Source organism: Mus musculus, chromosome 7 (assembly GCF_000001635.26).
Source record: "Mus musculus strain C57BL/6J chromosome 7, GRCm38.p6 C57BL/6J".
Taxonomy (NCBI): domain Eukaryota; kingdom Metazoa; phylum Chordata; class Mammalia; order Rodentia; family Muridae; genus Mus; species Mus musculus.
The window spans coordinates 27,387,489-27,402,224 of NC_000073.6; the positions used below are offsets into that span (position 1 = coordinate 27,387,489).

Genomic DNA, 14,736 nt, shown 5'->3' on the forward strand with positions numbered 1-14,736 from the left:
GAGGCAATATCATCAGTATGTCTATGTTAGCAAAGGAGAAACTGAGGCAAAAGGAGATGAATATTATCTCTCAGCCACCCTGCCAATGAGTCTCAGAGTTAGAAGGTGGCAGGCAGACTGGCTCCAGGCTCTGACCCTTGACAGTGGCATTTCTGGTCCTGCTGTCAACAGTTGAGCCAACACCAGGGTCCTTCCATTACAGGAAGAAGGCAAATGGGCACAGCTACTTCTCCAATATGACTCAGCAAGAAAGTGGAAGGGCTACGATTCAAAACCAGGCATGGTGTTACACTCAATAACCTCTACCCACACTTGGAAGGATGAGACAAGAGGATTGCCTAGGGTTCGATCCCTGCCTGGCTGTATAGTGAGACCCTGCTTCAAAAAAACAAACAAAACAAACAATCAAAAATAAAACAAAATCCAGGAGCTTGGAGTGATGGCTCATGGTTAAGAGCACTGGCTGCTCTTCCAGGGGTCCTGAGTTCAATTCCCAGCAACCACATGGTGGCTCACAACCATCTGTAATGGGATCTGATGCCCTCTTCTGGTCTGTCCAAAGGTAGCAACAATGTATTCATATACATGAAATAAATAAATAAATCTTTAAAAAAAAAATCCAAATCAACAACTAAACATGGCTGTGTAGCCTTCAGCTGGCCAGGGATTCCATCTGGGCCATGGGTTTCCCCGTGGGCACCCACTGAAGGATTCGGAGTCACACTGTGTGGTGCAATGTGTTTGCTAACAGTTAGTGTGACCTGGGGATCCCTGAGACCCTTTCAAGGCTTGCTGTTAACTCTTTTTATAAGGATTAGTAAGGCAGCCGGGCAGTTGTGGCACACACTTTTAATCCCAGCACTCAGGAGGCAGAGGCAGGTGGATTTCTGAGTTCGAGGCCAGCCTGGTCTACAAAGTGAGTTCCAGAACAGCCAGGGCTACATAGAGAAACCCTGCCTCGAAAAACAAAAACAAAAAAACAACAACAAAAAGAAAAGAATAGTAAGGCATGGGCTAAGGACGTGGCTCTGCTGGTAGAATGTGGATTTGACTTTCAGCACTGTATAAGCAAAGCGTGGTGGCTTATGCACATAATACAATTATTCTCAGGTGGTAGAGAATGAAGGCTCAGAAATCAAGGTGATTTTTAGCTACACAGCAAGTTCAAAACCAGCCTAGGTTATATGAAACTGTCATCTATCTATCTATTTATCTATCCATCCAACCATCCATTTATCTATCCACTCACCCACAATATCAGTTTGTCTGTCTGTCTATCTAGTATCTCTCCAGCCAGCCATCAACCCATAGGATCAGTTTATCTGTCTGTCTCTCCAGCCGTCCATCTATCCATCCATCCATCTTCCTATATATATGTATGTCTAATTACCTACCAAGGTGCTGTTAGCCTATATTATTCTCATTCTTTTCCATGCAAGATTTTTCAGAGACCAGCGAGATGATGCATTTGGCCCCAACAGACTAAAAGCAGAGGCAAATGAGAGGAAGCCCTTTCTCTATTTCTCACCAGGAAGAGCTACAAAAATAAAAACGGCTTCTTCTCACATTTAAACATTGTTCTTTTTATCTATCTATCTATCTATCTATCTATCTATCTATTTATTTATTTATTAGTGTGTGTGTGTGTGTGTGTGTGTGTGTGTGTGTGTGTGTGTGATGGTTGTCTGTGCACATGTATAGGTGCTCATCCACGTGTGTGTACACGGAGGTCAGAGGTCAATGTCAAGGCTATGTCCCTTTATCGCTGCCCTCTTCATTTGCTTGAGGCAGGGTCTCTCAGTGAATCAGGAGCTTCTGGAGTCAGCGAGACTGACTGGCCAGCACACCCCAGGGGGCCTCCTACTGTTGCCTGGCCAGCACTGGGATTACAGTGTGCACTGCTGTGCCTAGCTGTTTTGTGTAGATCAAGCATGGATTCTCACGCTTGAGCAGCAAGCGTTTTGCTGAGTCATTTCTTCAGCCCGCTTTTTGTGTATAAAAAAAATCCATCCTTTATTTAGTATGTATGAGCACATACATGTGTGTGTGTAGGTGCACACATACCACAATGTGTGTGTGTGTGTGTGTGTGTGTGTGTGTGTGTGTGTGTGTGTGTGTGTGTGTAGGTGGAAGGACAACTACACAGGAGTTGGTTCTACCATGTGGAACCCAGGGATCAAATTCAAAGTTGTCAGGCTTGGCAGCATGTCCCTTTATTGGCTGAGGCATCTCACCAGCCCCAAGTTGTTCTTTATAAAAGAGAGTTATTAAGGATAATTTGTGATAGATTTAATATTCATTTCAAAGAATCAATAAATATTGAAATTTTTCATTTTTCATATGGTTAATAGTGACAGGCCTACTTGACATAAGCAAAGCTTTTCAAAAAATCAGTATACTTAAATAATTATGCTTTTCTTATTAGTCTTTTATTATTAGCCCTTTTTTTTTTCTGTGCTGAGACTGGACCTCAGGACTTTGAAGGCATCAAGCAAGTACTCTACCACTGAGCCATGCCCCCCAGTCCCTCACTGGGGGATTCTAGGCAGGGGCTCTACCACTGAGCCACGCCCCCAGCCCCTCACTGGGGGATTCTAGGCAGGGGCTCTACCACTGAGCCACGCCCCCAGCCCCTCACTGGGGGATTCTAGGCAGGGGCTCTACCACTGAGCCACGCCCCCAGTCCCTCACTGGGGGATTCTAGGCAGGGGCTCTACCACTGAGCCACATCCCCAGCCCCTCTCTGGGGGAATTCTAGGCAGGGGCTCTACCACTGAACCTCGCCCCCAGCCCCTCATTGGGGGATTCTAGGCAGGGGCTCTACCACTGAGCCACGCCCCCAGCCCCTCACTGGGGGATTCTAGGCAGGGGCTCTACCACTGAGCCACGCCCCCAGCCCCTCACTGGGGGATTCTAGGCAGGAGCTCTACCACTGAGCCAGAGTCTAATTTTTTTTCTAAAAGCTCTAATTTTGCTGTTGGTTTGAAACAGGGTCTTCTGTAGCCCAGGTTAGTCAGGAAGTGGCTGAAGCCAAGCATGTCCCCATGCTTTCATCTCTGTTATGCTGGGATTACCAGCCTGTATGTTAATACTCTGCCTTACACAAGGCTGAGGACCAAATCCAGACTGCCACTCTCCCAACTCATCTACATTCTCAGTTTATGTATTTTACTTATTTATTCATTCATTTAATTTTCCACCTACCATGTTGATCACTTTACAGGAAAAAAACTGTGTAAGAATTCCATCCAAGGAGTAGTGAAGACTTGAAGGGTCCGGGTTCAAATCCAACTCCGGCCATTTGCTCCCCAAGTGGGGGAAATTCACTTTCCACAGCCTCCATTTATGATCAGCCAATCAAATGCCATCCCTGGCATTTAAAGACAGGTGCCATTCCACCTCTGGAGGAATACGGAGTCTACATCCACACCCCACATCTATGTGCCACACAGACCTCCAAGGCCTGAACACCAACCAGCTGCCAAACTAGCCGTGGGGCTTAGGCAGGCACAGAGATGCTCTTTAGGGGCCCTTTGTTGGGTAAGGCAGAAACTGGCCACTACGCATCTTTGGGTCAGGCACTTCAATTTTGTGTGGTTTTCTCATTGGTAAGATCAGGCTAATAACAGCATCTGCTTCTGGGATTGCTGCAGGGGTCGACAAACATTGAGCCCAGGGACCAGAAGAAGAAATACTCCACGGAGTATTTACCCTGGCTAAAGATGTTCTCTTACCTCTGGGCCTTTCTTTCTCCACACAGAAAATATTGAATCCTGAGGAAATGTCTTGTATTGCTTATTTCTTTCTAGGTTCCCTCTGTCCTGTGTGTCCCTGACTACAGGGTGATGGCTGCTTCCAGTGACTCCGAGCTGGACAGCCTCAGGTTGAAACACCCCAGAGGGTTGGATGTGAGCCCCCTCACCAGGCCAGCCAGTAGATCATACCTGTAACTTCTTGAGCTGGCTGTTGACAGTGGCCAGGTCCCCACCGGGGTCTACGTCTTGCAGCTGGCTTTCCATGTGAAGCAGCCGCTTGTCCAGCTCCGCGAAGCTCTGCACTAGCTGGTCCGCCTTGCTGGCCTCGAAGAGCTGGCGCGCCTTGGCCTGTGTGGTGCTCTCCAGCTCCGCCCAGCACTGCCGGATCTCACCTAATTTCTTGCGCACAGAGGCTGCCAGCTCCGGTTTCTCCTGCATCAGTTGCTGGCCCTCCTGGCCAGAGGGATGGAAGGTCGGAGTCGGAAAGGAGAGGAAGGAGGAGATGGGCAACAGAAACAGACAGAGATTCCGTGACAACAGGAGAGACACAAAAGAGACAGAGTAGAAGGAGTTAGAAATGGAAGAGTGGACACAGGCAGCAATAGAACCAAGGAAAACAGATAAGAGACAGACAGGGTAGATAGGAGGACACAAAGAGACCCAAACAAATATGGGAAGGACGGACCATGAGAAAGAAGAGGGAGAGAAGAAGAGAGGACATGGAAGGAGAGAAAAGGGGAGAGGAGCAAGGAGGAGAGGGAAGGGAGGGGGAGGAGAGAAAGGGGAGGGGAGGGGAGGAGAGAGCAAGGAGAGAATGAACCTCCATTAAGCTCAAGGCCCAGAAGACTGGTTTTGCTACACACTGCCCTTTAAGGGTTACCGATGAGATCATTTAAGAGTATAAGGCTAACATGAGTGTCTCTCTTGGAATAGAAAAGTGAGGGTGCCCTCGACTACAGTTCTAAGGGTTCACCCAGAAAAAGGGGAGGTTGATCCTTAAAAGCAAGTACCTGTCTTCCAAAATGGAAGTCGACTGCCTTGCAGGCTCAGTGCTACATTTATGAAATGTTAAAAATAGCAGGCACATGCTTTTAACAGCTGCACCTGGGAGCAGAGGCAGGAGGATCTCTGTGGCTTTGAGGCTAGTGTGGTCTACATAGAGTTCCAAGCTAACTAAGATGACATAATGACACCCTGTCTCAAAAAAAGAAAGGAAGGAAGGAAGGAAGGAAGGAAGGAAGGAAGGAGAAAAGGAAAAGGAAGAAAGAAAGAAGAAATAAAAATAACAACATCAAACTAGGTATGGTAGCTCACACCTATAATTGTACCAGTTGAGAAGCAGAGGCAGGGCGATCACTGGAAGTTGGAGGCCAGCCTGGTCTACACAGTGAGACGCTGTTTCAACAAACTGAAGTAATAAAAATAGATAAATAAAATAAAGGGAAGCCAAGTGTGCTGGTGCATGCCTGACTTCCCAGAACTTGGGAGGTGGAGGCAGAAGGACCAGCAGCTCAAGGTCCTCTTCAGCTAACTCGTGAGTCTAAGGCCAGCCTGGGCTCAAAGACCCTGGGCTACGCAAGACCCTACCTCACAAAACAAAAAGTAAAATAAAAAAAATTAAGGGCTGAGATTATGAGTCAGTGGTAGAGTGGCAATATCCAAGATCCTGAATTCTACTTCCAGTAATGAAAAATAATAATTATAATATCAAAAAAAAGAAAGAAGGTAGGAAGGACAGAAGCAGAAAAGCTGGCTCTGATGTAGCTAGGCACTCTCCTAGCATGCATCAACTCCTAAGAAAAGACCCCACACACAAATCCACGGGTGCCTGGTCTTATATCACATATACACACGTGGTACCTGGTGCTCTAACACACTTTGTGTGCACAAAAACCCAGAGAGGTGGCTACAGCTATTTGCTTATTTTTACTCCAAAGGGTAAATGGAAGTTACATGTGGTGATGCAAGACTGCAATCCAGTACTAGGGAGACTGAAAGAAGATCTTGGGTTTAATTAAAGGCCAGCCTAGGCTACACAGCAAGTCTGTGTCTCAAAAAGCAAGTGGAGGAAGAGGGAGAGAAGAAAGAGGAGGAGGAGGAGGAGGAGGAGGAGGAGGAGGAGGAGGAAGAGGAGAGGGAGTAGGGTGGTGGTGGTGCATACCTTTAATCGCAGCACGTAGGAGGCAGAGGCAGGTGGATCTCTGAGTTTGAGGCCAGCCTGGTCTACAGAGTGAGTTTTGGGGAAGCCAGGGCTTCACAGAGAAACACTGTCTCCAAAAACAAAAAACAAACAAAAAGAAAAAGGGGGTTGGAGAGAGATGGCTCAGCAGTTAAGATCACTGACTTCTCTTCCAACGGTTCTGAGTTCAAATCCCAGCAACCACATGGTGGTTCACCACCATCTTCTGGTGTGTCTGAGACAGCTACAGTGTACTTATATATAATAAATAAATTAACTTTAAAAAAAAGAAAAAAAGAAAAAAAAAAAGGAACCAAGGGTTCAGAAGGCCAAAACAGTTCTCTAAGATATCACAGCTGGTTATAGAACCTGAAACTAGGGTTGAAAAATAAATAAATTTTACTTGAACCCAGGGTTTCCCCAGCTCATGTCTAACTAAGGCTTCCATATTAAGTGGCTTAAGTGATATGAAAGGAAGTGTGATAGAGTTTATAAGGTAGATACATTAGGAAATAGGAGGATGAGCAACAATCGGAAGAGAGGATGACCCTTGTACAGATGGGCAAACTGAGGCCCCAGGTTACAATAGCTACTTCCAGTCACCTAGCTAGAAGCAGGCAGACATTGTACAGGTTTGAAGCAGTCGAGAAATGGCCAACCCACAAGGATGACAGTAAGGGAATCAGAAGTGAGAGTGTGTCTCCCAGACAGCAGAGGACCCTTCATCTTCCTCACCCTTTCTATCTTCTCCAGCCACTCCTTATTCTGAGCCAGCTCAGCCATGAACGCCTGGTGCCGGAGCCATCTCTTGTGCAGCTTGTGGCTGTCTTCCCGGGTGCCATCACGAGCCATCAGCATCTTCTCATGGATCCAGCCATCCAGCTGTGCAGGGCAGAGGAAGAGGGCTCAGGATGGACCCTCTCCCCATCTAGCACAGCCTCAAAACACCCCTCAAGAACTTCAGGTTCAGGCTCTTGGCCCATAAGAGTTGGGCTAAGTGAAGGGAGGGGAAATCTGTGCAAATAAGACTGATTAGAAGGACTCTCAAGCCCTTTCCTGGTTAGAAGATGACTGTGTGGTCCCCCAGTACCAAATCCTTGGACTCTGCCAGCCTTAGCCATGTACAAGAAACAAAAGTAGGATGTCTGGACCCACCTCCTTACACTGCAGGTCAAATCAACATCTTAAACAAACTCTTCAAACATTTGTACCTCCCGCCCATAGCAAAACTGAGACCCTGAGATGCTGAGATGGCTTAGTGGGTAAAGGCACTTGCTGCCAAGCCTGAAGACCAGAGCTCAGTCTCTGAGGACCCACATGGTGGAAGGAGAGAACCAACTCCTGAAAGCTGCCCTCTCACCCACTTGCATGCACCATGGTAAGTAAGATGAGTGAGATACATTGTCATAAAAATAAAAATGTCTTAAAGGAGAAGAATTGTGACCCTCTAATAAGGACCAAACCCTCAACTCTCAATATGGAGGGGAAGCTGCATGCCTGTCACCCCAGAACTAGGGAGAGGACAGTGAGTTTGTGGCGGGTCTGGCCATATAGTAGGACCCTGTTAATTTAATTTTGTTTTAAAATCCTTAACCTATTCTATGGGTTGAATAAGCCTAAATCTAGCCCCAGCACCCCACTGTCAGACCAACATTCCCCAAAACCTCCAGACTATTTCCACATTTAGCTTCCTGCAAATTAGGCCTCTAAGCTAGTGAAGACCCATCCCCCTGGGCTCAGAAATTCTAATGAGACCTAAATGCAGCACCTGTGACTAAGAACACAGTTAACCCAAATTATGACCAGCCAACGCCCAAAATATGAGCAACAGGCTGCCTGGAATCAATCTACCTCCAAAATACAGGATTCCCAATGTGGATCAGACCAAACCTCCTGATCCAGCACACACACACACACACACACACACACACACACCCAAGCTAAGGTAATCCAAAATTCGAACAGTAAAAATGTTTTCTTTAGGCTGTTTTCTGAACCCCTTCCTCCCCACAGGAGTGAGGGCTCAGCTCCGGGCTAGAGTGGTTGCTTGCTTTGCATGAAAAAGTTCTGGAATCCTGTTCTATCTCTAGCACTTGGGGAGGGGGAAGTGCCTGTTAAACAAGACTTGTTCCCAAAGCCGCAATCTCCTCTCTCCCAAAGCCTGAACCTGGGAGAGTTTGCTCCTCCCTGCTCCAGTCACAAGATCCTCCTCCTCCCTCCAGGAAAAAAAAAAAAAAAAAAAAAAGCCCGAACTCCGCGGTCCCGGGAGGTAAACGCAGTCATATTCAAGGACAAATTCCGAGCCGGCCAAACCCCACCCCACCCCACATCCCCAGAGTACGTGCTCCTCAGGAGGCCAGGACAGCTTCTCACATACACACACGCGCAAAGTCAAACGCTGAATCCCCCAACTCCCTACACGGGGATGAACGCGCAACTAGAGTCCCACAGTGAAGGCAAAAGCCCTAACGGAGGTGATACGCATCCTCTAGGTAAAGCCTCTTAAAAGGAATTGCCCCCTTTGGCCACTCAGTGCTAGGCTAGACTCTCTCCACAACCAAGAAAAACCTCCCCAAAAGTCAAAGCCCCTTGGACTCAGATCATATATAATACCTCATATCCCTATGCAGAGCCCTCGTCACCCCCCCCCCCAAAGTGATTCACCACCACCCTGTCATCCGAGGGTTCTACGGACCCCGCAGGAACTGAAGACGCAAAGCCCTAAAAATTTGGGAACTCCTCAAGACCAGGACAAATTTGATCCCCTCGTAGGAAGGTTGGGACCCCCTGCTTCACTCCTACAGCAAATGCAGACTAGCCTAGGCTAGCTCCCCTCCCTGCCCCCTCTCTCTGCGGCTCCAGCACCACGGACAGTTCCCGGTTCGTCCCTCCCCCAGGGCGGGGGTCCAGGCCCGCCCCCGCACCGCCCCCGCCCCTCCCTCCCGCGGGCCCAGATGGCGAGCACGCGCACGAGCCCCCTCCCCCGCGCGTGTCCGCGGGGGCGCGCGCAGGCCCCCTCCCCCTCTGTCTTCTCCTTTTCCCCCTCCCCCCCGGCGCCCCCGAGACCTGCGGCGGCGGCGGCGTTGGAGGAGCGTCCCTGCGGCAGGCGGGCAGGCACTCGCCCCTCCACTGCGACGGCGGCGGCGGCGGCAGCGGCAACAGCAGAAGCTCCGGCGGGCGCGCGCCCCCTCCCTCGCCCCCGCGCCGCGGCCACGCGCCCGCCCGCGCGCGCCCCCTGCCTGCCTCCAGGCCCGCCTCCTTTGCGGGGGGCCCTAGTCGGGGTTGGGGGAGAAATCACCACATTCTCTGAGCTTCCAGGCCGGGGACCTTCAACTCCATCTCAGATCTTTGCTATTGGGTCCAGAACAGTCATGACAAGGGTCAGGTCCTTTCCTAAGGACAGGAGGGGGTCCGAATCCTCGGATCCTTCAACTAAGTGAGGGTGTTATGTATTGGTAAGGGGGGCTGAAGAGATTTCTGGGCCATGGTTAACCCGGAGAGGCTCCGGTTTCTGACTACCATCTGAGGGTAGAGGTTAGGGCAGGAGCAGCCTGGAACATCTGTGATGCTGTCCAGAATCATTATCAATGATGAGGAGGGCCAACAAGGACCCATTGCTAATGGGCTCACTCAGTTACGGTGGTGGTGGTGGCGGGGGGCAAGGGGGGTGCTGGAGGCCTGTGTCTACTTCGTATGTAGGGAAACTAGTCTGCCATGGGTGTTCAATATGCACAGTCAAGCCATCTTTAGTTGGGGTGGGAGGAGGACAAGGGCTTAGTTCCTGAACCTTCTGGAAGAAACAGGTACCAGTCTTAACAGGTGTAGAGTCTAGTCCTGGGTGACAAAGGTTGGGGAGCTTGGGGCCGGGGCATCTCTGGGAATTAAGAGGTCTATGAACCATCTATGAGGTGATAGAGGTCCATCGAGTACCTTTGGAATACTAGACAAGAGGGGGAGTTTCAGTATTTCAACGGGGAAGCGGGTCTGGGCCATCTCTTATGAGCTGTGATTCCGAGGCGTGTAAGAGAAGGGGTTTGATTCCTAGTAGTTAAGGGTCAAGGAATGTAACACGGTAGCTCGAGCCCTTGCCTAAAGTGTAGTCCGGTCCCCAGCACCATAACTAACTAAGCCAAATAGAAGCGAAGACATAGTTCGGACCATCTGATTGAAGAAGTAAGTACTTCTGTCCATTGCTCCATCCACTCCCCAACCCCCACCTCCAGCCCTCCGCCTCTCTCCTAGCTTCACTAATCACTAGAGAAAGGTGAGATCAGCGTTCCTCCCCTAGGAACCGTAGGCGAGAACTCAGCGGTTGCCAGGGGAGCCCAGGGCCCCTCCTGTCTCCCTGGAGCCCACGTGGGCTCACAGAGACCTGCCAGGCATGCGCTCTGGCACAGGACTCCTAGCGCCTCCTGGTGGCGTACAGAGAGCAATGTTCCTCGACCCACTTAGACGGGGCGTTCCAGTCCCTCCAACCATCAGGGATCAAGCCTTTTTCTATGGTCCCCAGCACAGCTGGAGGGCCTACCTCATGACAATCTCTAAGAAAGTGCTGCAGCACAAGCTGGTCCAGTAGTTTTTGCATCCACTGCTGGGCCCTCAGCTGATTTTCTTGGCTCCTAAGGAGAAGAGAAAGGCTGGAGAGAGGCTCAGGCATGGAATGAGAGTGCTGGCAGGAGTTAAATAGAGCAGGGGACAGGGGAAGCCTAGGAAACACTGATAGGTCAGGGCTCCAGAGAAGAGAGAGAGGAGAGAGAGAATTGGAGGGGGGAGGAGGGGTAAGAGATAGGCAAAGAAAGGCACAGAGACATAACACACACACACAACATGCACATGCAACACACAAAACAAACAGATCAAAAGATGCTTAGAAACAAAATCAAGCTTCACGTGTTAACAAATGCTTTTGCCCTGCCCATAATCCCCCAGTGAGGGGCTCGGGGCGTGGCTCAATGGGAGAGCCCCTCCCTAGAATCCTCCAGTGAAGGGCTGGGGTAGCTCCTGCCTAGAAAAATTTAGTGAGGGGCTGGGGGTGTGATTCAATTGTAGTGGCACCTCACAGCTTATATGCATGCCTGTCCTGTCATCCTCCATCTCCAGAATCCAGGCAAAGGGAAGATAGCAAAGATGAACCTGTTGGGCCTGTGATAGCTTAGTGTGTAATGGCGCTGCGATATGAGTTCCGTCTTTGGGACCCACACGATGGAAAGAGAGGACATACTCCCACATACTGTCTTCTGATTGTCACACACGAATTGTGGCACGTATACACACACACACAAACAAACAATAAATAAATAAATGTAATTAATCTTTTAAAATGTGACTGTCTTTCCCAGCCCCCCCCCCTCTCACACACACACACACACTCCTACCTTACTAAGTGTTTTTCCCTATCCTTCTTTGTTTTTTTGTTTTGTTTTGTTTTTTGGTTTGGTTTGGTTTTGGTTTTTCGAGACAGGGTTTCTCTGTGTAGCCCTGGCTGTCCTGGAACTCACTTTGTAGACCAGGCTGGCCTTGAACTCAGAAATCTGCCTGCCTCTGCCTCCCAAGTGCTGGGATTAAAGGCGCGCGCCATCACACCCGGCTTCCCTATCCTACTTTAACTCTCTCTTACCTGTCCTTCTGGCTGTGACTTGAACAGCACCGTTTATCTTTAGGCCATAGCAATGACTCTTCCCAAGGTCTAATTCAGTGGTACTTAACCTTCTTAACACTGGGACTCTTTAACATGTTGTGGTGACCCCCTCCCAACCATAAAATTTTCTTTGCTACTTCATAATTGCAATTGTGCTATGGTTATGAACTGTAATGTAAATATCTGATATGTGGAGTATCTGACATGTGTCCCCTATGAAAAAGTTGAGCCTCGAGGGGTCGCGACCCACAGGTTAAGAACCTCTGGTGTAATTGACCACCAGCTTTGCGCCATCTTTCTTAACCATTCCCTGAGAGTTTCTGGTTTCTTTTCTTCCTTTCATTTCATCCTTGGCACTGTATCCCCATGTTGTATGCACTCCTTACCATGTCTATCCCCCTCCATTGGGGTGACACGTCCACTGAGACAAGGAGTATTGTTTGTGTGTGTGTGGGGGGGGGGTTATGCATATGTATGTAGGCCAGAGGTCAATATTCAGTGTCTTCCTCTTCTGCTCTCCATCTTTGCTTGTTGAGACGGTTCCTCTCATTTAACCTGAAGTTCACCATCTTGGCTCAGCTGACTGGTCGCAGAGCCTCCAGGCTCCTCCTGCCTCTGCCTCCCAAGTGTGGGATTAAAGCTGGCGTTACCACTGCTCAGCTCTTTACGTGGGTGCTGGGGGTAAAACTCAGGTCCTTGTGCTTGTGCCTGAGGCAGTTTTTGGTGTTTGTTTTTGTCTGTTTTTATTCACAGCCATGAGCTCCTTGAGATACAGTGACTGCTCCGTGTGTCCTTTTTTTTTTTTTTTTTTTTTTTTTTTTGGTTTTTCGAGACAGGGTTTCTCTGTGTAGCCCTGGCTGTCCTGGAACTTACTCTGTAGACCAGGCTGGCCTCGAACTCAGAAATCCGCCTGCCTCTGCCTCCCGAGTGCTAGGATCAAAGGCGTGCGCCACCACGCCCGGCTCCGTGTGTCCTTTTTAAATGAATGTAAAAATAAACAAATGCAGGACTGCCTCTAGAGAGATAGTGAGAACCAAGAGATGAAACAAAAATAAGGTCTGAGAAAGTGGGGGGTGGGAGGGATATGTTGGCACATGCTATAAACCCAGTTCTTAGGAGCCTGAGGTTGGAGGGTCAGGAGTTTGAGGTCAACCTTAATATATAAAGAGTTGAGGCCAGCTTAGGCTACTACTGTCAAGGGAGAAGGCATTAGAGGTGCACATAGTGTCTTTTCTCTAAAGTGGAAAGTGAAGGAGAAAAAGAAGAGGAAACAGACATAGAAATAAATGGATACAAAGGGACAGCATGTGGGAGCTAATTCCAGAGAGACCCAAAGGCAGAGCAGCATAAAAGGAACAGGAGAGGCCCAAAAAGAGCAAGCAAACAGCCAGGCATGGTGGCACATGCCTTTAATCCCAGCACTCAGGAGGCAGAGGCAGGCGGATTTCTGAGTTCGAGGCCAGCCTGGTCTACAGAGTGAGCTCCAGGACAGCCAGGGCTATACTTCCTGGCCTCTCACCAGGAGCCAGGAAATTCCTTAGCAGTAAACCTACACATCAATTCCATGGGGACGTTGCAACCCAGACTGTGGGGGATTCAAACGCGTGATATAGGGAAGCCTTCCTTTCTGTGAGGCTGCGAAGCTAAGAGGGTTCCAGTGCCAGCTGTACCACTTCCTGGCCAAGACACCCTACAAAGCAATTCTGTCACAGAGCCCTGTATGCAAATGCAGCTAAGGAAAGTGACTTGGTGATGGAATGTGGCTGGTGTGATGAGATGCTTGCCTAGCATTCGAAAAGCGCTGGGCTCCATCTCCAGCACACTCCAGATGAGGATGTGGGTGCACACCTGTGATCAAATACGTGGGAGGTGGAGACAGAAGCATCGGAAACTCAAGGTCAGCTTTGGCTATATAGTGAATTCCAGGACAGTCTGGGCTACATGAGACCCCGTTTCAAAACAAAAATAAAAGCAAAGCCCAAAATCCAAGCAAGAGGAGGAGAGATGGAGAGATGGTTAGTTGGTTAAGAGGTTTAGTTCCTCTTGCAGGGAGTTCAGGTTCAGTGCCCAGCACTTACATGGCAGCTCACAACCAGTTCTGGAAAAGCAGTTCCAGAAGGCTCTGGTATCCTCTTCTGGCCTTCTCCAGCATCTGGCAAAGTCCTAGCAATTCCCTTTCCACTGCTTCCTCACCAGCCATGACATGACCTGCTCTGCTCCATCAGCCACTGCCCCAGCACAGTCAGATCCCCCTGACACCATGGGCCAGAATAAAACTTTCCCCTTTCAACTTGTTCCTGCCAAGGATTTTCTCACAGCAAGGGAGAGGGATGGGGGAATTATATATCAATGGCATAGCTTTGTCCACTCATCCCACAAGGGTGGCAATATGTCTCCTGTCAAGTAAATATTGGGGCCTGGAGAGGTTCAGGGATTAGACCTGCCTCCAACTTTGTGTCACTCAGCTCAAAGCTGGGACACACATTTCCTGTAGGCTCCCACAGAGCCCTGAACTTTCCTCGCCCTGACTGTGATGTTAGTCAACATATTTGTCAACATGACAAGAGGCAGGAGTACCTCCTGGAGAAATCTGAAACACATCTTTGTGTGGCCTTTCACTGTGGAATTTGTGGGAGGACGATTTAGGACCCTGTGGTTCCCCTGTCACCCAGACTCAGTCCCTCTAGTCAGGTCAGAGGACTGAGATTCTCAGTGTTCAAACTCTGTATCTTTTGGTGAACCAGCTATCTCCTGCCGGCTCACCAAGTAGCCATTTAAATCAAACCCGGAACAATACATTATGGCTAGGAACAGTGGGGCATGTCTATAATCCTATTGTTTAAGAGGCTGAGGCTGGAGCATTGCTTTGAGTCTGACATCAGCCTAAGCTACACAGACCCTGTCAAAGAAGGAGGAGGAGGAAGGGAGGGAGGTGAAGGGGGAGAGGGCATAATGATGTGTGTCTTTTTTTTTAAAGAATTATTTATTTTATGTAAATGAGTACACTGTTGCTGTCTTCAGACACACCAGAAGAGGGCGTTGAGGGAGTCTGATTTCGGGTGGTTGTGAGCCACCATGTGGTTGCTGGGAATTGAACTCAGGACCTCTGGAAGAGCAGTCAGTGCTCTTAACCGCTGAGCTATCTCCCCTGCCCCCATGATGTG

The 14,736-nt window shown here is 49.2% G+C and overlaps 1 protein-coding gene across 5 annotated transcripts in view; it reads right to left on the reverse strand.

Moving 5' to 3' along the window:
* Sptbn4 (spectrin beta, non-erythrocytic 4) overlaps positions 1-14,736 on the reverse strand; it is a 91,322-nt gene that overhangs the window by 31,106 nt on the left and 45,480 nt on the right. For 2 of the 5 annotated variants that reach the window (XM_006540437.2, NM_032610.2), the window contains exons 18-20: positions 10,463-10,553; positions 6,670-6,816; positions 3,945-4,208 (exon numbers count right to left, since the gene is read on the reverse strand). In XM_006540437.2, the coding sequence (XP_006540500.1) occupies positions 3,945-4,208; positions 6,670-6,816; positions 10,463-10,553 (502 nt within the window). Of the gene's footprint in view, positions 1-3,944; positions 4,209-6,669; positions 7,019-8,629; positions 8,711-9,000; positions 9,066-10,462; positions 10,554-14,736 lie in introns of those variants that run through there. The other 3 variants (NM_001199236.1, NM_001199234.1, NM_001199235.1) reach the window with 3 other exon arrangements.